The sequence below is a fragment of the Schistocerca gregaria genome, chromosome 4 (assembly GCF_023897955.1).
Source record: "Schistocerca gregaria isolate iqSchGreg1 chromosome 4, iqSchGreg1.2, whole genome shotgun sequence".
In the NCBI taxonomy this organism is placed as follows: Eukaryota; Metazoa; Arthropoda; class Insecta; order Orthoptera; family Acrididae; genus Schistocerca; species Schistocerca gregaria.
In genome coordinates this window covers 618,476,828-618,489,154 of record NC_064923.1, presented here as the reverse complement: position 1 = coordinate 618,489,154, position 12,327 = coordinate 618,476,828, and the positions used below count along the sequence as shown (strand labels likewise).

At 40.7% G+C, this 12,327-nt stretch overlaps 1 protein-coding gene across 6 annotated transcripts in view; it reads left to right on the top strand.

Annotated features, from left to right (window-relative positions):
• Positions 1 to 12,327, top strand: part of LOC126267126 (protein-cysteine N-palmitoyltransferase Rasp) — a 120,202-nt gene that overhangs the window by 60,044 nt on the left and 47,831 nt on the right. For 5 of the 6 annotated variants that reach the window (XM_049972046.1, XM_049972045.1, XM_049972044.1 and 2 more), the window contains 3 exons: positions 4,103 to 4,315; positions 4,393 to 4,530; positions 4,811 to 5,028. In XM_049972046.1, the coding sequence (XP_049828003.1) occupies positions 4,103 to 4,315; positions 4,393 to 4,530; positions 4,811 to 5,028 (569 nt within the window). The remainder of the gene's footprint in view (positions 1 to 4,102; positions 4,316 to 4,392; positions 4,531 to 4,810; positions 5,029 to 12,327) is intronic. The other variant, XM_049972048.1, reaches the window with a different exon arrangement.

Sequence of the window (12,327 nt, the reverse complement as noted above, 5' to 3'; positions counted from 1 at the left end):
AGAAAACCGGATGTGTCTAAGTGCTTGTAAGAAAACATGATGCAGAGTACTGAAAACGCCTTTTGTGAAAAAATGCCACTCAGGATATTATCCATTTTCTCTCCCGTCCATCCCTCTCTTCCCCCACCCCTCAAAACAATTAAGAGTGAAAGTACTAAAGCTAGTTGAATATTCTAAGGTTTAAGTACCAAGCAAGGTTGCCTCGATGGTCAGCCTGAACTTGTTCAGAAAGGTTGGTATTTATATTCTCAGCCAAAGTGGATTTTTATCCTTTTACTTGTCCAAATCCAAAGTTTTGCTGCATGTCTAATGACCTGGTTGTTGATTGGCGCTTGACTTTATCTCATCCTAGGGTCTCAGTGACCTGCTACTCATTTCTAACCTTCTCCATCATCTCCCCCTTCCTCCCTGACAAATAATTAATAGTTTCAAGAGTTAGGATTAGTATTTTCGTTTTCAAATGTGTCTATTGGCAGTACCGTAACACGACTGTTGGTCACACATTCTCCCACTCTCTCTAACTTTGTAGTTTCATCATGTGAATATTTCCTTCAAAAAACTGTTATGCTGACGATACATGCATGTTAATAAAGTAACTAAACTTAAACTTACCAGACACAGTGTAGACGATAGCGAAAAAGGCCTACAGTTAATTCACAACTAACAGGTCAAGTTGTAATCTTAATAAGACTGATTTAATGTAGCATCAAACTAATAAAAAATGATATGCTGGTACCAAAAGTAGACATTGCTTAAGGGTTCAGTTGCTTTAAAGGTTAAAATGGATTCAACATATATAAAGCTAATCAAGGTAGTCAATAAGTAAATAAAAAGTGCAACATGATTTGCTTTCAGAAGTATTTTGCATTGTGTTTACTTGAAAAGTGGGATGCAAGGATATTTTGAGTACTTTCCCATGCTTTTGTCTTGGGGATTATCTTCAGAGGCAAATGCAGGTAAAATAAACAAAGTTTTTATTCTGCAAAAGTGAGCAAGTATCCAGCACACACACATGTTCAGAACATCCAGGACTCCCTTCTCCACTTGCAAAGGTTGCTGGAAGATGTGTCATTGAGCTAGGCACCAGGGCAGCTGGGAATTCGGGGAAAGTAATTAGCAAGTGTGGCAGCCAAGGTAGCATGTATTCAAAATTCTGTGGCTCAATGTACTGTCCTCGTACAAGCTATTTTCTCACTGTTGAGATGCAGTATCACACATTTGTAGAAATAAGTATGGCCAGAAGTGTGGGACAGTAAATTGTGACTAATTAGATCAACTACTTGTCCATGGTGTACCGCCTTCCAGTCACCAAGGCAAGATGATACTCTCCAATCAATTACAGATAGGGCACAGTGCAGTGGTGCATTGCATCCTACTCCAGCTGATTTTGCCTCAATTTTTCCAGACCAGGAGATCAGTGTGGTAAGACTTGAGGAATTTGTGAAATGCACGACTTTCTTCGTAAACTGTAAGGCTTCAGGTATTATAAGCCAGTTTTTATTTTATGATGCACTTAACATTTCCTCTGCTTTCAATCACATTCAACTTAGACTATCTTAACATGAACACTGATAATCTTGCTGTTGATTGCTCTGAAAAACACACACATTGGGATAAGAATACGGTATAATGTGCGAAGTATGTTCCTAGGCATATTACAGAGACTTTTTGAAAGATCTTGGAATTTATACACTCACTTTCCAGTTTATTCAATGGTATTTGTTGCTAATAATATGTTCCATATGAGTCTTAATGGGATTCGCTTTTCTGATGTAATAGTCTTCAGGAAGTTTACAACTACCATAACACAAGAAGTTGACAAGTTTTATAAATTCAAAAGCAAATTGAAGACATCCATTTTAGCAGTGTGTGTTCCACATAATTGGTGTACTTAATCAGTAACTAAAGATTCAGCTTGATAGCAAACAGTTCTTTATTTTTAAGGTACACAAATGATTGCTGTCTTAAGATCAGTGTTCGTGTGTTTCTGTAGCTGTTCAACTAGTAACTTCAAAGAAACAGCACCTGTTTAGTAGGACTGACAGAGCAACAGCTTAACTGCATTAAATTTAAGTTACCACAAATTGTTTCAGTAGTTTAATGAAAGAAATACCACTGACAATTAATAGATTCTTCATTTGAAAGCAGAGATAAATGAAATAAACCTTATTTCTGACCTTTAATCAGTAGAAGGTGATTGGAAATTAATTTTTAAGACACCTACCGACAAAGAATATGTGCCATTTCAGCTATTTCTTTCACTCTCGTATAGTTTGTTTAGTTATTAATCGTATAGAAGACGACATAACAAAATTTCAGGTTCAGGACTCCTAACTTCAGTTTACCAGTTGCACCCTGAGCAGAACAGGTGCTAACAGTTATTGTTTGAACACATTGTTGCAAATCACAGTATCTCCTTTATTATGCAGATTAGTCATTGCTGTTATGTGATCAATGCACAGAGTTATGTCAATTGAAAATGTATCATTGATCTGTCTGGCCCCTGTTAAACATTTGTCTTGTACATACAGATGCTGTACATGCAGTCCAATAATATGATTAACATTTGGTATTCTCATATGAGACTAAATCTCAGAAACAAATTAGTTCACAATTTGGCCAAGATACTTTTACTGTAAGGCCACATACTCTGACACTGTAGTAATAATACTTAACAGATTAATATACTTAATGTCTTATGTGTGTTTAAGTTACTAACAATAGAAAGTCTGTAAGATCTGTGTATATATATAATCTCAAAAAATGTAAGCCCATTGAAAATACTTACTCCCTTTATTTGCTTAAGCACTGAAATTGTCCATTGTAACTACAACACTGAAAATAATCTCCTGTTATCTTGTTGTACTGTCTCCAGTACTGTTTCTTAGGCACATCATAATGGTAGCACTTACCTACTTAGCAGATATTTCTTATTCATTCATTTCTTTTGTAATTAATGCCCTAATCCCAGTATTTGCCTCAACCAGTTTGTAAAGTACAAAATCAACTTCTGAATAAGTCCAGTGACTAATGTCCTTGAACATCCACAAACACAATGCAAGTAGCTGCATTGTCATCATGTGGACAAAAATTCCTACTGGTTCACAAGTGCACAACTTAAAAATAAGAACAGATAAGAACAAAAAAGTAAGAAGCTGTATTAACAAAACCAAATAATAGCATGCTAGAAGGTATTGTACTCCCACTGTACACACATCTATTGACATGGTAGTCCATGGACTGGACAGGTGTGGGTTTCTGAGATTATACATTTCTGAAAGACCCATTTCTATGATGTGCCACGTATTCAACATATCTAGTTTGATATTAAGTTCTATCATTACAGAGTGAGGTTACCTTGTCAGTCCAAAAAGTTTAGAGACTGGATTAATAAAAAATAGAGAAAAGAACATTAATGATATTACTGATATTCAAGCCAAAGTGTTGATGCTTTATATGAATTTTTTTACTTTGTCATTTTGTGTTAGGTGTGTATTGACTAGTGTCTTGTAACCCTATTGATTAGTGTCTTGTAACCGCATGATTTTTTTTTTTCAAAAAAAAAAAAAATTGCCCGTACATTGGATTTCTATCAAGTTCCAGCAGGTGTCCACATCTTTCTGTTGGTGCTCAGTAGTTAAGGTGTGCAGTACAGACTTCACATACTTTCTCCTCATCCAAACTATCTCAGAGTATGATGTGAACTCTTGACTTAAAGAAGTCACTCCACTGTCTTTTGTGACACCACAAATTTACACAGTGACTGCACATTCACCACTTAACACTGCCTGCTCCCAGTTCACTGGTTGAATGCACATCTGTTGTGTACAGTTGTTATCTGAAGCTGCCACCGTAGTCACTGCACTGACATTGCTTGTACACCAGGAATAAAATCATTCTCGAAACTTTTTGGTCAGACAGTGTACTCCTGTGTACTTACTTCAGCAACTGCCTGTAACTAAATGGGAATCTCATTTATTGCTGCATTTAGATTTAAAGTAGTGTGTTAAGGTAGAATTCATGTATATGTTCGATTAAAAAAAAAATTGTAGTGAAGTAACATGTTAAAATAATTTCTGTAGCTTTGTATTGACTTTTTCAGGCATGGTTACAAATTTCGTTCAGTGCTGAATACCTGCTTCATGCTGCATTAGGTTGGACACACATGCGTTGCCTAAGTTTTACACTTGACAAAGTGAATGAAGTAAACTACACAGCTGATCTGAGAAACTGTATTAATCTCTTAGGCTATTGCTTCTACTTACCTACCCTGTTTATGGGACCACTTATTTTGTATGAAGTGTTCCATGAAGGGGTGAGTAATTGTGAGTCATCTCTTCTTTAGAATTATTGAGAAAAAGTTAATTTCATTTCATCTTGTTCTTTCCACAGGTGATGAGTACAGTAACACTGACAGGAACACACGTAATGAAACTGTCTTTAAAAATCTTGCGCTTTATTTTCTGGCTGTTAGTTACGGATTTTTCTTTGCATTTCCTATATTTTAATGCTCTGCAGCAACAACCACAGGTTAGTTACCAGTGACTTGCAGTAATTCATATTATTCATATGGAAATATGTGTGGATTAGACAGTAAATAATGTAGATGGTAACTTTTTTGTCAAAGAACTTACTAATAAATATACCAGTAATGCCACTGCCGTGTAGCAATTGTGTAGCCTGACAAGGAATGTACAGTCAGATTCATGATTTTTTATGGAAATGAACTTTTTGAGTAAGCAATTTATACATATTGCATTGTGTTAGAGATTTTTTGATGTGTGCAGTAGTTTCGATTGATTTATTGCAGATTGTCAGAAATATCGACTGGTGGTCTCTTTGTGGCCTGGGTTACTGCATGGGACAATTCTTCATGAACAAATATGTGGTTGTTTATGGTTTGGCAGGCAGCATAGCAGAAGCAGAGCACATTTTGGCACCAAGACCTCCAAAATGTATTGCTAGAGTACATCTTTATTCTGAAATGTGGCGATATTTTGATCATGGACTCTACCTTTTCCTGGTCAAGTAAGAAACATCTCAAATATGAAGTACTAATCCCTTCCTGAAACTGGAATGATTACTCAGTAAGACAGGGATAGGAGCTGTGGCTGTATACAGGATGAAGAGATTTCTTGCAACATATTTTGAAGCTTACACACTATCTTCAGGTAACTTCAGTTGCCTTTAGTTAATTATCGGGAGTGTATTATTTATCTGAAGAATGTAAACCAGTAGAAGTTAATTGTTTGGTTTAACATTAGTTAAAAAGGAAACAAACAAGCAATTTACACGTTTCCTTAGCGCTGTAACGTATTCACATTGATATAATATTTTTGAAACACACAGTCGTATTGTTTTTCGGTTACAGTCTTCATCAGAAGAGTGTAGTAGGAAGGAAATGCCAGAGAATTATTTAAACAAATGGAATCACCGCTTCAATTTGGTTTACTAAATAAGATAGACAGATTTTTATAAGAGCTGCAGGTTACTGATGTATTTCCTCAGTGTGTTGTTTTACTAGGATGTAACAGCCATCATTATCTTTGTGATCTCTCTTTGACAGCAGCTGGTTGCCATGATGTACGTGCAGGTTGTAATACTGAAATCTTATAACTGAAGGGTTTGGTGGAGGAAAGTGCTAACTGACAAGAGCGTATTTTGAGTTATTGCATCTTGTATGCTTGCTTAAATTAAAAAGCAAGAGCATAAATACAATAAGACAAAACAGTGTATTTGATAGATAGATCTTTCTGGTGTACATGTGGAATTACTTGTTACTAGCTTGTGGTGCATTCTAATAGACAACAGGTAAAAGGAGCTGACTAATCCTTACTAAATTGAGGGTTGGTGCTTTCTTCTGCTGGTCCCTTCAATTCTTTAAAACTTATAATTGCCAATACACTATTGCAAAAGGAAAGCATTTTACATCAAGTTATGTTCATTGGATTGTCTGATGTCCTTCTATTTTGTCATTAAGGTATTTGAAGGAACATCTATGTGATAAATCTTTGTAAATGAAAATAGACTGTCAGATAATCAGATTTCTTTCATGCTTGGTGGACTCAACATTGAGCAAAACTTACATTTTGATTCAGCACAGTCGGGGGTGGAAGTGGAGAAGGAACCATACACTTGCAGTAATAGCTGTAAAAGGGCACAGAGCATTTTACTGACACCTCCACCCGCACCCCTTCAAGGATTTCACATCTTTTGTCAAGTGCTTGGCCAAACAGAGTTCCATCTCTTGCAGCACTGCTTCTCTTTCCATGCTGCAAGTCCGTCTTTCTACTATTCTTTCTTACCCCTCTGCCTTTCCACTGCATTGTCTTCTTGTTGTCTGCCGTGCTTGGATGTGGTTTAATTCTGCATGCTCGTGATTTTTCTTGGGGGAGAGGGGCAGCATCCTTCATAAGAAGCTCCACCTCTAAAGATTGACTACAGGTACAGTGTCCCTGTGTTTCCAGAGGTGGCAACTACCCAGCACCTCTGCACCTTTTCTACCGTAAAATCTGTGCATGTTTCAGGGACCATTGGTAGGTATGATGGTGAAATGTGCATTCCAGGGAACTTGGGCATCGGCTTCACCGCCTGGACCTCAACAAAGGCACATATATTCATAAAAAATCCTCAAACTCGAGGTGTTGTTGTTGTCTTCAGTCCTGAGACTGGTTTGATGCAGCTCTCCATGCTACTCTATCCTGTGCAAGCTGCTTCATCTCCCAGTACCTACTGCAACCTACATCCTTCTGAATCTGCTTAGTGTACTCATCTCTCGGTCTCCCTCTAAGATTTTTACCCTCCACGCTGCCCTCCAATGCTAAATTTGTGATCCCTTGATGCCTCAAAACATGTCCTACCAACCGATCCCTTCTTCTAGTCAAGTTGTGCCACAAACTTCTCTTCTCCCCAATCCTATTCAATACCTCCTCATTAGTTACGTGATCTATCCACCTTATCTTCAGTATTCTTCTGTAGCACCACATTTCGAAAGCTTCTATTCTCTTCTTGTCCAAACTAGTTATCGTCCATGTTTCACATCCATACATGGCTACACTCCAAACAAATACTTTCAGAAACGACTTCCTGATACATAAATCTATATTCAATGTTAACAAATTTCTCTTCTTCAGGAACGCTTTCCTTGCTATTGCCAGTCTACATTTTATATCCTCTCGATCTCATTTTTGAGGCGTTTGTATTCCTTTTTGCCTGCTTCATTTACTGCATTTTTATATTTTCTCCTTTCATCAATTAAATTCAATATTTCTTCTGTTACCCAAGGATTTCTAGCAGCCCTCGTCTTTTTACCTACTTTATCCTCTGGTGCCTTCACTACTTCATCCCTCAGAGCTACCCATTCTTCTTCTACTGTATTTCTTTCCCCCATTCCTGTCAATTGTTCCCTTATGCTCTCCCTGAAACTCTGTACAACCTCTGGTTCTTTCAGTTTATCCAAGTCCCATCTCCTTAATTTCCCACATTTTTGCAGTTTCTTCAGTTTTAATCTACAGGTCATAACCAATAGATTGTGGTCAGAGTCCACATCTGCCCCTGGAAATGTCTTACAACTTAAAACCTGGTTCTTAAAGCTCTGTCTTACCATTATATAATGTATCTGATACCTTTTAGTATCTCCAGGGTTCTTCCATGTATACAACCTTCTTTCACGATTCTTAAACCAAGTGTTAGCTATGATTAAGTTGTGCTCTGTGAAAAATTCTACCAGGTGGCTTCCTCTTTCATTTCTTAGCCCCAGTCCATATTCACCTACTATGTTACCTTCTCTCCCTTTTCCTACACTCGAATTCCAGTCACCCATTACTATTAAATTTTCGTCTCCCTTCACTATCTGAATAATTTATTTTATTTCATTGTACATTTCTTCAATTTCTTCGTCATCTGCAGAGCTAGTTGGAATATAAACTTGTACTACTGTAGTAGGTGTGGGCTTTGTATCTATCTTGGCCACAATAATGCGTTCACTATGCTGTTTGTAGTAGCTTACCCCCATTCCTATTTTCCTATTCATTATTAAACCTACTCCTGCCTTACCCCTATTTGATTTTGTGTTCATAACCCTGTAGTCACCTGACCAGAAGTCTTGTTCCTCCTGCCACCGAACTTCACTAATTCCCACTATATCTAACTTTAACCTATCCATTTCCGTTTTTAAATTTTCTAACCTACCTGCCCGATTAAGGGATCTGACATTCCATGCTCCGATCCGTAGAACGCCAGTTTTCTTTCTCCTGATAACGACATCCTCTTGAGTAATCCCCGCCCGGAGATCCGAATGGGGGACTATTTTACCTCCGGAATATTTTACCAAAGAGGACGCCATCATCATTTAATCATAAAGTAAAGCTGCATGTCCTCGGGAAAAATTACGGCCGTAGTTTCCCGTTGCTTTCAGCCGTTCGCAGTACCATCACAGCAAGGCCGTTTTGGTTAATGTTGCAAGGCCAGATCAGTCAATCATCCAGACTGTTGCCCCTGCAACTACTGAAAAGGCAGCTGCCCCTCTTCAGGAACCACATGTTTGTCTGGCCTCTCAACAGATACCCCTCCGTTGTGGTTGCACCTACGGTACGGCCATCTGTATCGCTGACGCACGCAAGCCTCCCCACCAACGGCAAGGTCCATGGTTCATGGGGGGTCTCGAGGTGTGCAACTCGCTAATGAAGTGAATGGCTGCTGAGGTAAAACTGTCTTCATAAGGCAACCTCTGGGGCACTTGCCTCTGTCGCGCCAGTTGTAAATGCTTGCTCAAGCATGCGGGACTCTGTCTAGGTTGACATCTATTTCCCTAGCAGCTTGTGGGACCCCTGTGCAAATGAAGCAGGTCAAACATTCTTCTGTTGGTTGCTGCATGGCCCCAGCAATCTCTTTTGAAGGAAAAGACTATTACATTGTGAATAGACATGGCCGCAGAACGTTTCCTTCCCTGTCTACCCCATGGGAGGAATGTGGGACCAAGAGACAAGGAGAGAAATACTCCCCAAATTACTTAGTGTGCTCTAGGACTGACGAAGAGCCCATAATGACCACAAAGCAATTGTTCTTTGTTGAAACATCTTGATAACAGGTTTGGGGAAATAGTAACATTTCCGAAAATAAAAAATGAATAATCTTGGATTAAAATGGCATCCCCCGGTAAGCTGCAGATCCTGCTTGCCTGTGACAACCTGTATAATTTTCCTATAACTATCACGCCTCCCTCCGCACCCCCTATCTGAATTTCCTCTCCAACCTCAACTCCTTTGGTTCTATCAGATTCACCTGGTCCTACTCCAAATCCCATGCCACTTTCCTAGACGTTGACCTCCATCTGTCCAATGGCCAGCTGCACACATCCGTCCACATCAAACCCACCAACAAGCAACAGTACCTCCATTATGACAGCTGCCACCCATTCCATATCAAACGGTCCCTTCCCTACAGCCTAGGCCTTCGTGGCAAACGAATCTGCTCCAGTCCTGAATCCCTTGACCATTACACCAACAACCTGAAAACAGCTTTCGCATCCCGCAACTACCCTCCCAACCTGGTACAGAAGCAGATAACCAGAGCCACTTCCTCATCCCCTCAAACCCAGAACCTCTCACAGAAGAACCCCAAAAGTGCCCCACTTGTAACAGAATACTTCCCGGGACTGGATCAGACCCTGAATGTGGTTCTCCAGCAGGGATACGACTTCCAAAAATCCTGCCCCGAAATGAGATCCATCCTTCATGAAATCCTCCCCACTCCACCAAGAGTGTCTTTCCGCCGTCCACCTAACCTTCGTAACCTCTTGGTTCATCCCTATGAAATCCCCAAACCACCTCCCCTACCCTCTGGCTCCTACCCTTGCAACTGCCCCCGGTGTAAAACCTGTCCTATGCACCCTCCCACCACCACCTACTCCAGTCCTGTAACACGGAAGGTGTACACGATCAAAGGGAGAGCCACATGTGAAAGCACCCACGTGATTTACCAACTGACCTGCCTGCACTGTGATGCTTTCTATGTGGGAATGACCAGCAACAAACTGTCCATTCGCATGAATGGACACAGGCAGACAGTGTTTGTTGGTAATGAGGATCACCCTGTGGCTAAACATGCCTTGATGCACGGCCAGCACATCTTGGCACAGTGTTACACCGTCCGAGTTATCTGGATACTTCCCACCAACACCAACCTATCCGAACTCCGGAGATGGGAACTCGCCCTTCAGTATATCCTCTCTTCTCGATATCCACCAGGCCTCAACCTCCGCTAATTTCAAGTTGCCGCCGCTCATACCTCACCTGTCTTTCAACAACTTCTTTGCCTCTGTACTTCCGCCTCGACTGACATCTCTGCCCTTACTCTTTGCCTTTAAATATGTCTGCTTGTGTCTGTGTATGTGCGGATGGATATGTGTGTGTGTGCGAGTGTACACCTGTCCTTTTTTTCCCCTAAGGGAAGTCTTTCCGCTCCCGGGATTGGAATGACTCCTTACCCTCTCCCTTAAAACCCACATCCTTTCTTTTTTCCCTCTCCTTCCCTCTTTCCTGACGAAGCAACTGCCAGTTGCGAAAGCTCGTAATTCTGTGTGTGTGTGTGTTTGTGTGTTTTGTTCATGTGCCTGTCTGCCGGCGCTTTCCCGCTTGGTAAGTCTTGGAATCTTTGTTTTTAATATAGATTACAATCTCAGTATGATTTTGCATTGGAGAATCATCAGCCAGTATTTCATGTCTTCAAACAGCAAGTGGAGTGAATTCACAAAGCTTTCAGATACATCATGCAGACCCATATAATGCTTCGTTCAGTTATTGGGAATTCCTCTATTCTGTAGGCCTTTGCCATGACACAACTCCAGGGCCAGACTTTGTTCACAGCCAAATGCTCCAACACCTATTGGTGGATCGCAGACATCACATCCATGTTGTTTTCAACCATATCTGGAGCAAGGGTGAGTGCCCATCTCAGTGGCGATAAAATGTGATGATCCTGGTACAGAAACCATGTAAACGGCCCTTTGCTGTGGACAGCTATTGCCCAATTAGTCTTCCTAATGTTATCTGAAAGTTGCTCAAACATATAGTAAGCCAACAGCCGTGTTGGTATCTTGAGTCTAGGAGTCATTAAACTCCTTGCCAAGAGGGGTTTCACCAAGGCTGTTTTACCACTGATAGTCTGGTTTGCCTGGAGTCTACCATGTGGTCAGCTTTCATCTGGCATCAACTCCTTATCTTTGTTTTGACTTCCAAAAGGCTTATGACCCACAAGGAAACATCACATCCTCATTAACCTCGGTAAGTTGGTTCTGGTATCTGTTCTTTTGTAGAGTTTTGTGTCTCACAGTATTTTCTGGGTTCAAATTGGTGCTTCCCATATACCCCCTAATTCGAGAGAATGGGCTCTGTCTTGAGTGAACATTTTTTTCTAGCAGCTATCAATAGTCTAGTTGCAGCTGTGGAGCCTACAGTGTCATCCTTTCTGTATGCCGATACTTGTTGCTTTTACTGTTGCTCCTCCACTGTGGGTGTTGCTGAATACTGACTACAGGATGCATTATGAAAGGTGCAGTTCTGAGCACTTATACTTGCATTCTGGTTTTTAGCTGCCAAGACCAGAGTCATGCACTTGTCGCCATAGTACTGTCCATCCACAACCAGAACTTTATTTCAGTGACAACTACTCAATGTGGTGGAGTCATTGCTTTCTGGCACTGGACTATGCCAGGTTCACATGGCTTCCCCATCTTTGCCATGTTAAATAGACTTACTGGTTACACCGTAATTGCTCTTCGTTGCCTCAGTAACACCAGCTGGGTCGTAGACCACTCTACACTTTTACACATCTGCACGTTAAAAAGCTCTGGACCTGTCCCACCTGGATTACGGAGGTCTGATATATGGCAGACCATTGCCTTCAGCGTAGTAGATGCTGGACCTGATTCATCATTATAGGGTGTGACGTGCGACAGGCATCTTCTGGCCTGCCCTATGAACAGCCTACTCTTGGAGGCTGGGGCCCCTCCACTGCATGTCTGACACCACCAACTGCTTTCCGACTATGCAGTAAACGTTCGCTGTTCCCCAGAGCATCTAAACTACTGTCTCCTTTTTCCTGGAGGTAGATCCACATCCTACAACAAAGGCCCAGGACTGGAGTCACAATCGCACTTCGCATACAGTGTCTCTACTCTGAACTCCATCTTTCCACACGGTCACATCTTGTTGGGGGGCAATTATGTATGGAATTTATGCTGTCCTTAGATCTGTCTCGACCTATCCTTTGGCCGAAAGACACTGTTGACTCCATGGTTGTTCATTGTCAAGCTGTCCTTGTTGAATT